Source organism: Bemisia tabaci, chromosome 8 (assembly GCF_918797505.1).
Source record: "Bemisia tabaci chromosome 8, PGI_BMITA_v3".
In the NCBI taxonomy this organism is placed as follows: domain Eukaryota; kingdom Metazoa; phylum Arthropoda; class Insecta; order Hemiptera; family Aleyrodidae; genus Bemisia; species Bemisia tabaci.
Genome location: NC_092800.1, coordinates 41,540,988 through 41,560,495, shown reverse-complemented (window position 1 = coordinate 41,560,495; position 19,508 = coordinate 41,540,988). Strand labels below are relative to the sequence as shown.

The 19,508-nt window shown below is 41.0% G+C and overlaps 2 protein-coding genes across 2 annotated transcripts in view; both read right to left on the bottom strand.

The window, feature by feature from the left end:
* The window catches only part of LOC109038351 (uncharacterized), a 15,944-nt gene extending 11,118 nt beyond the window's left edge, over positions 1-4,826 (bottom strand). Inside the window, exon 1 of the mRNA XM_072303594.1 lies at positions 4,754-4,826. Within this exon, the coding sequence (XP_072159695.1) occupies positions 4,754-4,826 (73 nt within the window). The remainder of the gene's footprint in view (positions 1-4,753) is intronic.
* On the bottom strand, positions 83-19,508 carry LOC109041752 (uncharacterized). Its single transcript, XM_072303593.1, is given in 5 exon segments — positions 83-5,005; positions 5,183-5,549; positions 5,552-9,088; positions 17,743-17,902; positions 18,832-19,508. Coding segments are annotated over 3 exon segments (4,056 nt in total). The 5' UTR covers positions 9,074-9,088; positions 17,743-17,902; positions 18,832-19,508; the 3' UTR covers positions 83-4,838.

Below are 19,508 nucleotides of genomic sequence, written 5' to 3'. Positions count from 1 at the left end.
ACTCGACCCTCTTAACTGAGAACCAGTAAACAATTAAGTCGCTGTAAGCGTGGGTGGACGCATGTCATGTATAACAACAACAAACAATTTTCCCCAAAATTTTATTAGAAGTATGTAATTGCGAAATATTTGAACAGAAGATGTAAAAAATATAGGAGTGACAGCGAAGTCTTGTAGCCGGACGCATTGCAACAAACATTTTCCCCCTTACTTTTTCTAAATTGTACAAATATTACAAGTGCGTGGCTGAGAATAATTATACAGAAGATGTGAAAAGTTCAGACATTACAGCAACGTAAAGGTTTCTGACCGTGAATTCAGTGCGAAATTGTAATCAGAAATAGGGCTCCCGAAAAGACTGACAGTTTCATACAGAAAATCATATCGAAATAGGTTAACGACATCGCCATCGGGTATAGTGGCGTGGCGTGCTTAGCGATACGTCGATTGATCTGCCATTTAAACCCAAGGAAAAATATCGATGAAGAGGATGATCGCAACGAAAACTTTAACGATTAATCGATTCTTTACCATAGCTTCAAATGGGGAAAAATCGAAAATCGATCGTTCGCTCCTCGCCGCTTATTGGGCTATCAGGATACGGGACCATAGAGGCTCCCGCTCCTTCTCGACTAGGATGAATGAGTGTAAAATCTAAATTGCTGTATTGCCGGAGACCAGTGGCGTGGCGTGAATTGCGATAAATCGATTGTTATGCCATTTAAACCTATGGTAAAGAATCGATTATTGGTGTTCGCTGTGAACACCCTGTTTATCGATCCTTTTCCATAGGTTTAAATGGCATAACGATCGATACATCGCAATTCACGCCACGCCGCTGCCGGAGACATGTCATAAATTGTAACGAACTTTTTTATCCACAACTTTATTAGAGGTACATAATTAACACACGTTCGTACAGAAAGATGTGAAAATACAGGAACGACAGGAAAGCAATGGGTTTTCACCAGAGTTCTGGCAAATAATGGGTATATTTATATTATTCTTCTCGCATTAGAGACAAAAGATCTGTTACGAAGCTACTTCTTAAACGACCCAGAAAATTGCGTGATTTATTCAAAAGACGAAGTCTAAAAATTCGCAGGGAGAAGAGCCAAACAATTTTGACAAAACTTACCCTGACTTCATACATGAGATTTAGGCCCTTTCGTGAAATGGATCGCATTTGGCAAAAAGGAACCAGCGCGATTAAAACCGTGCAACTTTTATTTTTGTTTTAAAACCACGCATACACAATACATGTTCAGTATTAAAATTTACACAATAAATCTCCTTCAATATTAATAATCTCTTGGTGAGAAGCCAACACTATGTGGTTTTCTGGGAGATTTCTTAGATAAATACGAAGCAGCAACATTTTTACGACACTGTAATCGCGCTGATTCCTTTTCGCTAAATGCGAGCCAATTTACCTCCTTTAGCTGGGCAGTAAATAGGATTGGACGCTTCTGGCTATTTCTAACGGAGTACTCTCAAAATGAGTCAGTTGCGCTGGTCAAAGAATCGTGTTTTCGCGCTTGATTTTTCTAGATTAGCTGAAAATAGTAATATCGGCCCGAACAGCAACTTTCTACGTTTAACACGAACCGAGATATCGCCTATTGAAACGTCGAGTTTCTGGCGCCATCCACCCCGATAGTGACGTCCTTGGTTTCTTCCACCTTGCTTTGCAAATTTGGACTGCATTTTGCAATTTGGACCTATAAAATCTGCCTCATCCGAAAAAACACTTATGTGCATAGGGAAATACTAATGGCACATACGTTGTTTTTAAACCGGGCCGGAATTTATAAGTCCAAATTGCAAAATGCAGTCCATTTGTGTCTCTTTGACTGATGAAAGCAGGACGGGGGAAACCAAGGATGTCACTACCGCGGTGGATGACGTCCAAGCCCCGAATTTTTAAAATACGATATCTCAGTTGATATTGAACGTAGAAAGTTGCTGTTTGACAAATCGTAATACTTTTAGCTAATCTGCAAGAACGAAGCATCAAAACACAATGCTGTGACCAGTGAAACAAACTATAACCCATTGGGTTATTTAAATCAAAAGGAATTTTATATCAATTCTCAAATAAGCCCTGAGATCCACAAGAATACATGCATGATAGGGCTCATTTCATGAACGATGTATTCACTGGTGAGGCGTGAATGATCGATTGTCGATATTTTCCCATTTGAAGCTGTGGTAAAGAATCGGTTATTAAGATTTTCGTTGCGAACATCCTGTTCATCAATCCTTTTACATAGGTTTAAGTGGCAGATCAATCGATACATCGCTAGGCACGCCACGCCACTGGATGTATTTTCTTTTGAGTTAAACGCACCGGTAAATGTCAAGAAAAACAAAAATTGTTGTGTACATATGCCTTTGGGTCCTGTGTTCCTGTAACATTACCTAGCCTTACAATAATTTCGAACCGATAAAATACTGATATTTAGCGATAGTCATCGCTACTTTTTCCTTAAAGTACAATCCCTTATGCTTGTGGGAAAAAATTTCACAAAAGGCGTTACAGAGAATCGCTCTTTTAATGAAACTACATAGCCCTTCGAATGTTAGAATTCAATGTTAAAGTGCCTTACGCCTCCCTGAGTTGCAATCGAAACTAAATGAGGTTCACATTAGGAACAGAGATGATGTAGAGCGACTAAAAATGACAGCACATAATTGTGATAAATAATCACAACGAACCAAACAATAATTATAATGTTAGTAATCATAATAAAACATTTTTTTAAAAACATGTAACACTCATATTTTCCTCTTTATTAATAACTATAGTCGGGTTAAATGAGCCACCATCATGCAATTATGTTGAACTATATTTCAGGATCTTTGAGGCATTTTTCGCACTCTGCATTCCGAAACTACCTTAAGTGGACTAAATTTCGCTTTTCAAAACTACAATTTTTTGCTCCTCAGTAGAAACACTTGTGTGCGAAGGACAAAATTCGAGAAAAAATATTCATAGCATTTCTTAAAAATTCATTTGTCATCAAAGGTGATCTGGCAACTTCTAGAGGCTCATACGCCATTATTTCTTGGGACATTTGGACTACATTTTGCAATTAAGAACTAAAATTTCTGGCTCAGTTTAGAAACAATTGGACCGCGTTAAACAGAAAGGAACCAAGCCACATCACCTATTGCCAATTTAATTGGGCAATTCAATTTTTTACATGAAAACGGTTGTGCGGATTTCCGTGCAAATTTCAGTGAAAATTCTCCATGGTGCGAAGCAAAGTCCTTAAAATTTTCAAAGAAATCCGAACAACCGTTCTCTCGTAAAAAATTTAATGGCCCAGTTAAACTCGGCAATAGCTGGTGTGGCTTGGTTCCTTTCTGTTAAACTCGGTCCAATTTATGTGCCATTGGTTTCCCTATGCACGTCAGTGTTATCACGGATGAGCCAAACGTTGTAATTCCTGATTGCAAAATGCATTACAAATATAAGACATTGCCTTACCAATTACGATAGGGAAATCTCATGCTCATTACCAAACTATTTTAACAAAAATAATACGAATTTCGGATTTTCTTCAATATTCCGGAGTTTCAGAGCGAAGATTAATTATAAAGTTGATCAAATAACGGGAGATTTCACAGCGCTCATATAGAAATATTCGAACATTCAAATGGAAATATCTGCAATAGGTATATTCACTTACAAATTATGATGAAGAGAAAATAACGTCGGAAAAAAGCAAAAATAGAAACAAGCTCTCATAATCAATAAGTCTTGGGCCTCTAGCTGAGACAGGAATCAGAGCACTGCGCTACAAGTTTTCTCTATATTTGACGAGAAAGTCGGAGTCACACGACGAATGGTAACGGTGGAAATGAACTCCATGACAAATAAAAGTGCTTGAATGGAAAAAATAAAAATAACGTCATCTGTATAGTCTCAACTTCTAGTTTGATAATAACAATTACGGGGTTTCTCCAGAGTGCGATCGAATATGTATCCATGGAGAACTTTTTTCAGAAAACGAAGCCGAGCGATGCCTGCGACTGAAAGGTCCTCGATCGATGTGTGTCGTATGCGTTCATTTAAACGACTTTTTCTGGACAAAAATGCAGAGCACTGGGAATGAATGGTTTACCGCAATCAGAGACGAGAGACCCTCCACTAGTATCTTGGTCATGGTGGAAACTTTTACTTTCGAGACTTCCGTATTCTAATGTTAGCTAATACCTACATGGTTAATGTTGAACAACGCGTTGGCATTTCCGTTTTGCAAACAAGCCTAAAATGGCCGAAGTTTGGGAAACGTCTTTGCCTCATGACGTCACCAGAAGCTTATCATCCACCTTGTCGGCAAGTCAACAGCCGCTATTAGGGTGATGACTGTTGCTCCATTATCATTATCCATGTACCTAGAATTGTTGAATCCCCGAAAGTAAAAGCTTCCACCTGTCGCCAAGAGATCAGTGGAGGGTCTCTGGTCTCTGATCGCAGTACGCTCCGTTAAATGCCTTTGTAGCCGAAAAGGAGATGAGTGACTAAAACTCTAGGGTTTTTCGCCAGAATGCATTCGAAAATGTCTCTTGAAAGTGATTTTTTTAGAGAAGTAAGCCGAACAATGACTGCAACTGAATGGTTTCTCGCCAGTGTGCGTTCGCATGTGCATCTTTAAATTGTCTTAACTACTGAAAGAGGAGGAGCAATGATTGTAAATGAATGGTTTCTCACAAGTATGCGTCCGGATAAGCTTTGATAAATTACTTGTATTAGAAAAGCATGCCTTGCAATGACTGCAACTGAATGGTTTCTCACCAGTGTTCGTTCGCATGTGCATCTTTAAATTGTCTTAACTACTGAAAGAGGAGGAGCAATGATTGTAAATGAATAATTTCTCACCAATATGCGTCCGGATGTGCTTTGATAAATTACTTGTATTAGAAAAGCATGCCTTGCAATGACTGCAACTGAATGGTTTCTCACCAGTGTTCGTTCGCATGTGCATCTTTAAATTGTCTTAACTACTGAAAGAGGAGGAGCAATGATTGTAAATGAATAATTTCTCACCAATATGCGTCCGGATGTGCTTTGATAAATTACTTGTATTAGAAAAGCATGCCTTGCAATGACTGCAACTGAATGGTTTCTCACCAGTGTTCGTTCGCATGTGCATCTTTAAATTGTCTTAACTACTGAAAGAGGAGGAGCAATGATTGTAAATGAATAATTTCTCACCAATATGCGTCCGGATGTGCTTTGATAAATAACTTGTATTAGAAAAGCATGCCTTGCAATGACTGCAACTGAATGGTTTCTCACCAGTGTGCGTTCGCATGTGCACCTTTAAAGTGCCTTTCCTACTAAAAGAAGCGGAGCAATGACTGCAACTGAATGGTTTCTCACCAGTATGCGTGCGAACATGTTCCGTTAAAGTGTGTTTTTGAGCAAAGCATGCCGTGCAATGACTGCAACTGAATGGTTTCTCACCAGTATGCGTTCGCATGTGCCTCTTTAAATGAATTTTCACACGGAAAGAGGAGGAGCAATGATTGTACTAAATGGTTACTCACCAGTATGCGTGCGAACATGTTTCGTTAAAGTATGTTTTTGAGCAAAGCATGCCGTGCAGTGACTGCAACTGAATGGTTTCTCACCAGTATGCGTTCGCATGTGCATCTTTAAATGAATTTTCATAAGGAAAGAGGAGGAGCAATAACTGCAACTGAATGGTTTCTCACCAGTGTGCGTTCGCATGTGCATCTTTAAATAGTCTTTTCGGCTGAAAGAAGAAGAGCACTGATTGCAACTGAATGGTTTCTCACCAGTATGTGTGCGAACATGTGCCGTTAAAAACTTTTTGTGAGAAAAGCATGCCGTGCAATGATTGCAACTGAATGGTTTCTCACCAGTATGTGTGCGAACATGTGCCGTTAAAGACTTTTTGTGAGAAAAGCATGCCGTGCAATGACTGCAACTGAATGGTTTCTCACCAGTGTGCGTGCGAACATGTTCCGTTAAAGTTCGTTTTTGAGCAAAGCAGGCCGTGCAATGACTGCAACTGAATGGTTTCTCACCAGTATGTGTGCGAACATGTGCCGTTAAAGACTTTCTGTGAGAAAAGCATGCCGTGCAATGACTGCAACTGAATGGTTTCTCACCAGTGTGCGTGCGAACATGTTCCGTTAAAGTATGTTTGTGAGCAAAGCATGCCGTGCAATGACTGCAACTGAATGGTTTCTCACCAGTATGTGTGCGAACATGTGCCGTTAAAGACTCTTTGTGAGAAAAGCATGCCGTGCAATGACTGCAACTGAATGGTTTCGCACCAGTGTGCGTGCGAACATGGTCCGTTAAAGACTTTTTGTGAGCAAAGCATGCCGTGCAATGACTGCAACTGAATGGTTTCTCACCAGTATGTGTGCGAACATGTGCCGTTAAAGACTCTTTGTGAGAAAAGCATGCCGTGCAATGACTGCAACTGAATGGTTTCGCACCAGTGTGCGTGCGAACATGGTCCGTTAAAGACTTTTTGTGAGCAAAGCATGCCGTGCAATGACTGCAACTGAATGGTTTCTCACCGGTATGCGTGCGAACATGTTCCGTTAAAGACTTTTTGTGAGAAAAGCATGCCGTGCAATGACTGCAACTGAATGGCTTCTCACCAGTGTGCGTTCGCATGTGCTTCTTTAAATTGTTTTTACTACTGAAAGAGGAGGAGCAATGGTTGCAACTGAATGGTTTCTCACCAGTGTGCGTTCGCATGTGCATCTTTAAATAGTCTTTTCTGCTGAAAGAAGAGGAGCACTGATTGCAACTGAATGGTTTCTCACCAGTGTGCGTGCGAACATGTTCCGTTAAAGTATGTTTGTGAGCAAAGCATGCCGTGCAATGACTGCAACTGAATGGTTTCTCACCAGTATGTGTGCGAACATGTGCCGTTAAAGACTTTTTGTGAGAAAAGCATGCCGTGCAATGACTGCAACTGAATGGTTTCTCACCAGTGTGCGTGTGAACATGTTCCGTTAAAGACTGTTTGTGAGAAAAGCATGCCGTGCAATGATTGCAACTGAATGGTTTCTCACCAGTATGTGTGCGAACATGTGCCGTTAAAGACATTTTGTGAGAAAAGCATGCCGTGCAATGACTGCAACTGAATGGTTTCTCACCAGTGTGCGTGCGAACATGTTCCGTTAAAGTATGTTTTTGAGCAAAGCATGCCGTGCAATGACTACAACTGAATGGTTTCTCACCAGTATGTGTGCGAACATGTGCCGTTAAAGTATGTTTTTGAGCAAAGCATGCCGTGCAATGACTGCAACTGAATGGTTTCTCACCGGTATGCGTGCGAACATGTTCCGTTAAAGAATTTTTGTGAGAAAAGCATGCTGTGCAATGACTGCAACTGAATGGTTTCTCACCAGTGTGCGTTCGCATGTGTATCTTTAAATTGCTTTTAATACTGAAAGAGGAGGAGCAATGATTGCAACTGAATGGTTTCTCACCAGTATGCGTGCGAACATGTTTCGTTAAAGTATGTTTTTGAGCAAAGCATGCCGTGCAGTGACTGCAACTGAATAGCTTCTCACCAGTGTGCATTCGCATGTGCTTCTTTAAATTGTTTTTAATACTGAAAGAGGAGGAGCAATGATTGCAACTGAATGGTTTTACACCAGTGTGCGTTCGCATGTGCATCTTTAAATTGTTTTTAATACTGAAAGAGGAGGAGCAATGATTGCAACTGAATGGTTTCTCACCAGTATGCGTGCGAACATGTTCCGTTAAAGACTTTTTGTGAGAAAAGCATGCCGTGCAATGACTGCAACTGAATGGCTTCTCACCAGTGTGCGTTCGCATGTGCTTCTTTAAATCGTTTTCAATACTGAAAGAGGAGGAGCAACGATTGCAACTGAATGGTTTCTCACCAGTGTGCGTTCGCAAGTGCATCTTTAAACAGTCTTTACCACTGAAAGAAGAGGAGCAATGATTGCAACGGAATGGTTTCTCACCAGTGTGCGTTCGCATGTGCATCTTTAAATAGTCTTTTCTACTGAACGAAGAGGAGCAAGGATTGCAACTGAATGGTTTCTCACCAGTATGCGTGCGAACATGTGCCGTTAAAGACTTTTTGTGAGAAAAGCATGCCGTGCAATGACTGCAACTGAATGGCTTCTCACCAGTGTGCGTCCGGATGTGCATCTTTAATCCGCCTTTACTACTGAAAGAGATGGAGCAATGATTGCAACTAAATAGCTTCTCATTATCAGTATGCGTTCGCATGTGTTTCTTTAAATTATCTTCAATACTGGATGAGGAGGAGCAATGACTGTAATTGAATGGTATCTCGCCATCGTGCGTTTGCATGTGTGTAGTTAAAGCGCTTTCAGAAGAAAAAAGGCTCGAACACTCGCCGCAAGTGAATGGGTTCTCACTAGCGTGCGTTCGAATATGTTCGACGAACTCGGATTCCGACGCGTTTGTTTGGGTAGGGGGTTCACTCTTGATTTCGATATTCGTATCTGACAGGTCAATCCAACTTTCATGAGAATGGTCGGGAAGTGGAGAGCTCATGTCCTCTCTTTTCACTCGCGCTGTAATCGGGACAAAATCACGAATATCATTCTCCAAATCGTGTTCTTCTCCTCCTCGTCCCAACCTGAGTTCTGACTCATCCGTCTGGGGAGTGGGTTCACTCTTAATTTCAATGCTTGTGTGCAGCTGGTTAGTCCAACTTGCATAATCTTTTTCATCCTCGCATTCAATTTTGGGGGGAAGAGCGGAGGGCGAATCCAAGATGGACGAGGGCGAGGTGTCTTGGGTCTCTTCTACTGATGCAAGTCGGGTATTGTTGGAATCTTGAGGGTGACTTCCTCCGGACGGGGAAGACGGGTTGCCAGGCATAACGCTCCACTCCGGGCTGGTGCACGCGTCAGGTGGGGCCTGCATTGAAGGGCTCGTGCAATCAATCCTCGAGACGTCTCCCAGGGGGTCCTTCGCACTTTTATCGTTCGGTGGAATCACTGGATTGTAGTCCTCGGGTGTGCTGAGTGCAGAGTGCTCTTCCAGTTGGACTTTTAGCTTCGGCATTCTCCATTCAAAATCCTGAACAGAATAAATTTCAAGACTTGTAAGCAATGCTTTGGACGACCGGTTACGATTGGAGGTAAACCATAGAGGCATTGAAAGACGGAGAGATACTATTTGCGATACGTCGATTGATCTGCCACTTATGGAAAAGGATCTATGTACAGGGTGTTCGCGACGAACACCTTCATAGTAGATTTTTCACTATAGCTTCGGATAGGAAAACATTGATACTCGATCATTCACGCCACGCCATTGGATACGGGTACCCGCGGGGTGGAAGTTTGCAATGTATCGGATAACGATATTCGTTAGCAACATTAATGATGTTCATTCTTTCTTTCTGGATAAATTGGGGCTTAGATTGCCACGAGCAAAAAGGAGCATAAAGCATGTGACGTAGATTGAGATAAAGCAGTTAACCGGTTGACACGCTTTAGTTGGTGGCGCAATTCACTCGAGTTCGGTTCCAACTCAAGAATACAAATACTTCGACTTTGGCGTGTTGCACAGTATCGCACGCAATTGGAGGCGTTTTATGTTGGTCCGACCGCTACCTGCGGAGAGTGGCGTCTTGATGTGTTGACTTTGAGTGCTGTTTAGCTGCGCATACGTTGAATGCAAAATCATGGCCAATTCTCACATATTAGTGTTATGAGTAGCTGATGACTTCCCGGATTGAAATCGAGTATTCAGCTTTATTTTGGACGAATGATAAAAGTCTCAATTGTTTATACCGAGAAGTTCCTTTACCGTGCTAAATATAGTTCGCGTCAAAAAGAGCTCTCTGATACAGAGTTTCGTAAAAATCGATCGCTCAACGGAGCTCAGCGCCAATACCTGCTGTGCGAACCCGTCCTGCCGCACAGTGGATCGAGTCAATAGGAGAGGTCGGACAAAATTTGGATACTTTATACGCTTATAATTCCGTTTACACAAAACTTAAAAGTTCTAAAAGTGGTTCTATTGGTTTTCTCGTGAAATATTGTACAAGAGACACCTCTTAAAGTTTGAAATGTGGCGAAATGAACGTAAAAATGTGCAGTTTTTGTCAAAAATTTCAAGTCCGACCTCTCGAATTGACTCGATCCACTGTGCGCCGTGACAACTCTCAAATTTTCGAAATCGAGTTTCTTTCAAAATTTGTCTAATTTAATTAGGACGAAAAGACCGATGCTGCCATGACAGCAGTCCGTTCTTCCCGTGTAAAAACGAGACGTAAGACAAAACCCTAAGCAAAAATTGACATTCTTTCGGTTGAAAAGGCCGTAAAGGGCATAATTCCGCTAAAGAGCCAATGGCAGCAGTAGTTTTAAGTACAATGACGCCTTTTCCTGCCAGTTTCTGACCTTAATAGTTAGTTTTTGCGAGTCCAAAACACATGTTAGTTTGTGTTAATTCCTTCTTTCTGGATCAGCTGAGGCTTAAATTGATAGCTTTGCGTGTGAATTTCAATAATCAGCCTGCACTGGAAAAAAAACACATTGGATCTAGAGCCCTGACTCTTGAAAACAGTGACAACAAAAAGGACTCTTGATTCAATCAGATTTAGGCTTAAATCAAAAGGAAATGCGCTCAAATTAAGAGGCTTGGTTCTTGATTTAAGCTTAAATCTGATTGAATCAAGAGTATTTTTTCTTGTCGAAAGAGTCTGGACTCTAGATCCAATGTGTTTTTTTTCCCAGTGTGCTGACTTTCCCGGTCGCTAGATGCCGGATACCCTGAGGACGTTGTTCTAGTACCTATATCGAATTAGCGAAACGAAAACAAACTACGAAAACCATAAACCTCACCGGTGCAATCACCTCCAGCAGTGATTCATGCAAATTGGCAACATTCTCTTCCCTTTTAAATGATGACTGGTCATATTAATCCGGATCAATCGGTTCTTAGAAAGGCAGTGGACTGATCATTGAAATTGATAGACAAAGAGGACGACCTAGTCCGAAGTTATGTTAACCGAGACACAGTTTCAATACAGAGCATTTTAGAATTATATATTATTTAATATATAATTCTAGGCCCATATTATTTTTGGCCATATTATTTTTGACAGCAGTATAATCTACGTTTCGTGGCGAATCTGAGCGTATCTCAGTTTCGGCAGCCCAAGGAACGTACACAATGTTGGTTATTTTTACTCTCACTTTATACCTCGAGCATTAAAATTAAATGGACCACTAGACAAGGTACGAATGTCAGCATTCTCATACATGTTTCTTAACCAAAATTTCACGTAAAACACGATACGCACAACGGAAAGTATTGAAATCAACTCCTTACAAAGATATTTAATGATTCTTGATATGTGAATTCAAACCACCCGCTCATGAAAACTCAATGCTCTACGTGAATCACATCGCGCGCTAAACGTGTATCATGACAATCTCTGCGATATAAAAATCTGGCAACCTCAATCTTGACGCTTTGGCTTAGCTATAGCAAATAGCTTATAGTTTGAACAACACATGATGGGAAATGAACATTGCTCGATAGAGAAGATTGCCGAAACCGTTGTAGTGCGCGATTTGACTCACGCAGAGCTTTGAGTTTCTTGTGAGCGGGCAGTTCAAATTCCTCGTAACCAATGTGAAATAAAAACGTTAATATCTTCGTTAGGAGTTGGTTTCAGTAATTTTCATTGCGCGAGTCGTGTTCTACGTGAAATTCTGGTTAAGAAACATGTATCAGAATGCTTAAATTCGTACCTTGTCTAGTGGTCCATTTTAAAAAAAGGGAAAAAAGCAACTTAATCAAGATACCTACTAAGGTATCTGTCATACTTTCTCGGTAGGGTTGTAAGCACGTTGAAGATAAATACCACAAAACTTCTCGAATATTATGACGAGCCAAAGCCTCATAGAGAAACTTCATTTACACGTTCACGTTGAATTCACCGATCACATTTAAGAGTTACGTTCTTGTTCAGTGCACTAAAAAAAAATCTCGGTGTATTTACTAAAAAAAGGGTAAAATTACCAAGAATTCAGGGTTCTATTTGATCCAAGTTTTTTCTCGGTAAAATTACCATTTATGTTATTGGTAATTTTACCGAGAAATCTCGGTAAAATTATTGACTTTCTCGGTAACTTTACTGGACCCCGGTAAAAACGCCAATATTTTTTATCGACTGTGGTAGAATTACCGAGATAAAATGGCAAAGTTACCGGGAATTGATTACCAATAAAAGTGGTATTCTTACCTGAAAAAAGCAGTAAAAATACCGGTTTTTAGGTAAGCTTACCAGTCTGTCTTGGTAAAATTACCAATAATTGGTAAACAAAGTGAGATGGTAAAGGTACCAACGGACCTTGGTATAAACGCCGAGAATTTTTTTTCAGTGTGCATTCCCAACTTAGGTAAAATGATTCTGACATAGACCGTGACCATTATGAATGGGCATGATTAAATGTTCATCATCCACCGATCTCAAAAATTGAAACACGTATGCCCAGGTGGGTTGTGGTTTCGCTTTCGCCACACTCTAAGCAATTTTATTGTCACAGTATAATAAGACGCGCCTTCAAATTCAGCTGGCGGCAATGTGGGCATCATCTGTGGTCGAATAGTTATCTCAGAAACACCTCCCGTACATGAAGTCAAATATGAATGGCTACACGCAAAAATTGCTTATAAATCCAAGACTGCCACGTTGGACACTTTCGCACTCATTTGGGATTATAAATATGCACATCTTTTAAAAACAGGAGCAATGATTTTTCTTAAGATTTGCTGCGAATTTCCCTGAAGCACACTTACAAAGTTAGAAACTTTTAAGGTGACATTCCGATTGTTTCTTTATTTCTTTTATTTTAGTTTTTTTTTTTTTTTTTAACTGAAATGAAACTTAACTTTTTCCAAAAACTCACATATTCTCACCCCAAAAACTCACAACTCGGGTGTACTAGTTTGTTGAACCATGGTGATCCAGAATTCCGCGATATTACCATCTTGAAAATGGAAATTGGCAACGATGTACAGCCTAAACGAGGTTTCACTTCAAGTTGAAACTTTGCATGGAAGTTTGCCCTACCATCAGCTTTCGTTTGAGCCTTGTCCTCTTGACCAACTCGGGTGTACTAGCCTGTTGAACCATAGTGATCCAGAATTCCTCAATTTTTGCACATAAAAATGGAAAATTGGCAACACTGTACAGCCTAAACGAGGTTTCACTTCAAGTTGATACTTTACATGGAAGTTTGCCTTACCATAAGCTTTCATTTGCGCCTTGTCCCGTTGACCAACTCGGGTATACAAAGAAAGGGCCTAAACTTGGCGAGGCTCTTTCCGCCGACTGGAAAAATTCCGCGGAAATTGATTGGAAAAACTGTATTTGCCTTTCGTAACAAGAATGATTAAAAATAAGACATTATTTGAGGTCTGCGACGTTGCAGTCGGAGCTAAATACGCTTCCTTACGCGTGTAGGAAAGGATATTTGAACTCATTCACGGCAGGCGCAGCGATACAACTATTCGACCACGGTTTGCTAGTGCATGTTGCTGCCAGCCGGATTGAAGGCGCGCCACACTCCAGCAATTACTCGGGTCCCGTCCCGTGCGATCTCCCTGGCTGGCGCGCCGCTAAAATCGCCGCAAAGGCAGGACTGCACGCCATTATCCTTGACTCTCTGTCCCGTTTTTACCACAATTTGAGTGAAAGTGTATCCCTGAATTGTAACGATTCAGAATCTCGGATTGGGTTTATTAAATTCATTTTTTTAAAATGAGGTATGAAACGAGCGAAAATATTGCGTCAAAATTTCCGGAGACTGATGAAAATCCGCGGAAATTGCTTAGAAAAACTGTATTTGCCTTTCGTAACAAGAATGATTAAAAATAAGACATTATTTGAGGTCTGCGACGTTGCAGTCGGAGCTAAATACGCTTCCTTACGCGTGTAGGAAAGGATATTTGAACTCATTCACGGCAGGCGCAGCGATACAACTATTCGACCACGGTTTGCTAGTGCATGTTGCTGCCAGCCGGATTGAAGGCGCGCCACACTCCAGCAATTACTCGGGTCCCGTCCCGTGCAATCTCCCTGGCTGGCGCGCCGCTAAAATCGCCGCAAAGGCAGGACTGCACGCCATTATCCTTGACTCTCTGTCCTGTTTTTACCACAATTTGAGTGAAAGTGTATCCCTGAATTGTAACGATTCAGAATCTCGGATTGGGTTTATTAAATTCATTTTTTTAAAATGAGGTATGAAACGAGCGAAAATATTGCGTCAAAATTTCCGGAGGCTGATGAAAATCCGCGGAAATTGCTTAGAAAAACTGTATTTGCCTTTCGTAACAAGAATGATTAAAAATAAGACATTATTTGAGGTCTGCAACGTTGCAGTCGGAGCTAAATACGCTTCCTTACGCGTGTAGGAAAGGATATTTGAACTCATTCACGGCAGGCGCAGCGATACAACTATTCGACCACGGTTTGCTAGTGCATGTTGCTGCCAGCCGGATTGAAGGCGCGCCACACTCCAGCAATTACTCGGGTCCCGTCCCGTGCGATCTCCCTGGCTGGCGCGCCGCTAAAATCGCCGCAAAGGCAGGACTGCACGCCATTATCCTTGACTCTCTGTCCCGTTTTTACCACAATTTGAGTGAAAGTGTATCCCTGAATTGTAACGATTCAGAATCTCGGATTGGGTTTATTAAATTCATTTTTTTAAAATGAGGTATGAAACGAGCGAAAATATTGCGTCAAAATTTCCGGAGACTGAAGAAAATCCGCGGAAATTGTTTAGAGAAACTGTATTTGCCTCTCGTAACAAGAATGATTAAAAATAAGACATTATTTGAGGTCTGCAACGTTGCAGTCGGAGCTAAATACGCTTCCTTACGCGTGTAGGAAAGGATATTTGAACTCATTCACGGCAGGCGCAGCGATACAACTATTCGACCACGGTTTGCTAGTGCATGTTGCTGCCAGCCGGATTGAAGGCGCGCCACACTCCAGCAATTACTCGGGTCCCGTCCCGTGCGATCTCCCTGGCTGGCGCGCCGCTAAAATCGCCGCAAAGGCAGGACTGCACGCCATTATCCTTGACTCTCTGTCCCGTTTTTACCACAATTTGAGTGAAAGTGTATCCCTGAATTGTACCGATTCAGAATCTCGGATTGGGTTTATTAAATTCATTTTTTTAAAATGAGGTATGAAACGAGCGAAAATATTGCGTCAAAATTTCCGGAGACTGATGAAAATCCGCGGAAATTGCTTAGAAAAACTGTATTTGCCTTTCGTAACAAGAATGATTAAAAATAAGACATTATTTGAGGTCTGCAACGTTGCAGTCGGAGCTAAATACGCTTCCTTACGCGTGTAGGAAAGGATATTTGAACTCATTCACGGCAGGCGCAGCGATACAACTATTCGACCACGGGTGTAAGCATGTTGCTGCCAGCCGGATTGAAGGCGCGCCACACTCCAGCAATTACTCGGGTCCCGTCCCGTGCGATCTCCCTGGCTGGCGCGCCGCTAAAATCGCCGCAAAGGCAGGACTGCACGCCATTATCCTTGACTCTCTGTCCCGTTTTTACCACAATTTGAGTGAAAGTGTATCCCTAAATTGCAACGATTCAGAATCTCGGATTGGGTTTATTAAATTCATTTTTTAAAATGAGGTATGAAACGAGCGAAAATATTGCGTCAAAAGAGCCTCGCCAAGTTTAGCCCCTTTTTTTGTAAACCCGAGTTGGTCAACGAGAGAGGGCTTAAATGAAAGCTTCTGGTAAGGCAAACTTCCATGTAAAGTATCAACTTGAAGTGACCCCTTGTTTAGGCTGTACAGCGTTGCCAATTTTCCATTTTTATGCGCTATACTCAATGAATACTGAATCATCATGGTTCAACAGGCTAGTTGACCCGAGTTGGTCAAGAGGACAAGGCTCAAACGAAAGCTGATGGTAAGGCAAACTTCCATGCAAAGTTTCAACTTGAAGTGAAACCTCGTTTAGGCTGCACAGCGTTGCCAATTTCCATTTTCAAGATGGTAATATCGAGGAATTCTGGATCATCATGGTTCAACAAACTAGTACACCCGAATTGGTCAACGGGACAAGGCTCAAATGAAAGCGTATGATAAGGCAAACTTCCAGGAAAAGTTTCAACTTGAAATAAAACCTCGTTTAGGCTGTACAGCGTTGCCAATTTTCTATTTTTATGTGCTATACTCAAGGAATACTGAATCATCATCGTTCAACAGGCTAGTACACCCGAGTTGGTCAACAGGACAAGGCTTAAACGAAAGCTTATGGTGAGGCAAACTTCCATGCAAAGTTTCAACTTGAAGTGAAACCTCGTTTAGGCTGTACAGCGTTGCCAATTTTCCATTTTTATTTGCAAAAATTGAGGAATTCTGGATCACCATAGTTCAATAGACTAGTACACCCGAGTTGGTTAACGAGACAAGGCTCAAATGAAAGCTAATGATAAGGCAAACTTCCAGGAAAAGTTTCAACTTGAAGTGAAACCTCGTTTAGGCTGTACAGCGTTGCCAATTTTCCATTTTTATGTGCTAAAATCAAGGAATTCGGGACTAGTAGTCCAGTGCATCATTATTAAACAGACTAGAGTCCATACTCATCAAAGCTATAGCCCATGAAGGTACGTTTTCCGCCAAAAATCTCGAAAATACCCTAATTTTATGTTTAAAAAATTTAATAATAAATTAGCAACACTGCTCTGAAACGTTCAGGATGGCCTTTGGTTGCGCTTCTATTCGATCTCAGGGTAGTATTTAGTTCGTGGACCGATGCACTAGTCTGTTTAATTATGATGCCATGGACTATTAGTCCCGAATTCCTTGATTTTAGCACATAAAAATGGAAAATTGGCAATGTTGTACAGCCTAAACGAGGTTTCACTTCAAGTTGAAACTTTTCCTGGAAGTTTGCCTTATCATAAGCTTTCATTTGAGCCTTGTCTCGTTGAGCAACTCGGGTGTACTAGTCTGTTGAAGTATGGTGATCCAGAATTCCTCAATTTTTGCACATAAAAATGGAAAATTGGCAACGCTCTACAGCCTAAACGAGGTTTCACTTCAAGTTGAAACTTTTCCTGGAAGTTTTCCTTACCATAAGCTTTCGTTTGAGCCTTGTCCTGTTGACCAACTCGGGTGTACTAGCCTGTTGAACCATGATGATCCAGTATTCCTTGAGTATAGCGCATAAAAATAGATAATTGGCAACGCTGTACAGCCTAAACGAGGGGTCACTTCAAGTTGATACTTCACATGGAAGTTTGCATTACCATAAGCTTTCATTTGAGCCTTGTCCCGATGACCCATGCGGGTATACAAAAAGGGGCTAAAAAACACCACTTTTGGGCAAGGCTCTTTCTCCGCGGACTCCAAGGGGAAGAAATTCAGCAGAAAAGAACAAGATACAAGGTAGTGCGCAAAGAAAAGAATCAACCTAATAGTTATTTGTAAATGGAAAAATGCAGAACTAATGTTTCTGAAATATAATAAGCTGACAAGAATTGGTCCCTCTTTTCCAAACTCGATCCGAAGGTTGTGTTTGGAAAGGTACATATTTGTATAGGAAAAGAAATGGCAGATATTTGTTTCTGAAATAAAGCAATAAAGTTGGTTTCTTTTTTGCCGAACTTGCTCCTAATGAAATCTAAGAGGAAGACATGGAGATCTAGACACTGAAATTAAGTAACTTACCAATTTGGTGATTTGAGATCTTGGAAGCTGCTACAATCCTGATACAGAAATAGGGGTTTTCAGTATTCAACAGATTATGACTTCATAAAATGCATTTTCCGAAGTAAAATTTTTTCTTCTTACAAAAAGGTTCTTATGAATTCTGCAACCACATCAACCCCTGAAAAGATACCGACACAAATGGATTATACATCATGCGTACTCCCATAAGAACACATGTTAAATCACAGCCGAGTTTCATCCACTATTGTAATGTCACAGAAACGTAGTTTCACCCTCTTCATTCTCATAAGCAACACTTTGGGTTCACGGAGCTTTGTGGCAAACTCCAGTGTATGAAACTCACAGTTGGCGGAGCATGGGATCAGCTCAACTGTAGTTTTTACAATGCTTCCCTCCATAGGACATTAGGCTAGTTCAGGTTGAGATGCTTGGTAAGCAGCAGCCTGATTGTAGAAATTTTGTGTTTGTCGGGTAGACATAGATAATGTGGGTTAAAAGACAGAGTGTGATTGGTCAGCTATGACAAAGCGGCGGCTATGTCGTGCCTAAGTAAGATAGAATGGACGACATACTGTCGGAAACTTAAGAGGTGCTTTTGGCTTCTTGTGAGTTCCACTGGACATAGGCACAACATAGCAACGATAAGACATAGACAAACAATCTTGCTCCGCCTTTTAACCTATGTCATATGCCCTCGGTTGGAATCGATCAAAAAAACAAACACAGCCCTCATTCACTTCTACATCTACCCCACACGTATTTAAGCATGACACACTTCGACTGTGTAAGTCGGCAATCACATAACTCGGTTTGCGAAGTCGCAGACGTCTTATCATACCTTATTTTTGTAACAGAAAACTACTCAACGGCAATTCTTTAACACTGCCGTGATTTTTCTTCCCTGTGCGAAGAAAATTCTGCAAAAACTTCAAGGAATGATGTCAATTTGTTCTCTCCTAAAAATATAACTTAGAAGCGGAGATTTTCAGACACCGCGAACGAGTTATGTGATTGCCGACTTACACTGTCGACTTGAAATTTAACACTTGCATGCTGTGAAAATGGATATTTCTTCATAGTACTTACAGGAATGAGAATGTGCGTGGATGGCTGCAATCGAACTGATCAACGAGCACTGAGTATCTCATATGAATTAGCCGACACTTTTTCAAGGATCAGAGGCACAACGCTTGAAAAACACGAACTTGTAACAGAACGGACTGGCTTAGAACGACTTAAACTTTGAATTTCGAACTCGTTATTCAACTAACAAACGACCAGAAGCAAAACTTGTGACTGTGACGGAACCGAATACATTCTGATTTCTGATTCCGAACTTCCGAAGCCTTTTCTTTGTTTACCGACCGCTTGTCTAAACACTTGAACAGTAATTATTGAGGTTATGTTAGGCTTGGGCTTGGTGATGCCGTGCCAATATAGACTTTGCACGAAAATGTTTTATTGCTTCATCTGAAAGTGCTTAAGAGCTGATTTCCCAGTATTTTTTATAATTTTTTTCTGATATGGGAAACAGTATAAAAATATATTTAAAAGTGAGAAAATGCACCGCCCAGTGACGTCATCTGGCGGCATTTCCCATTTAAACGCATGTATTTTAGTAGATTAGGTCATTTAGTCATATCTTCTCCAATAATTGTTCAATTCATGAACCAAGGGTATCCTCGTGTTCAGTTCACTCAGTAGTTTCCACTCAAACACGAAATTCATCAAATTTCAGACACCTGCAACTTCTCTATTACAGC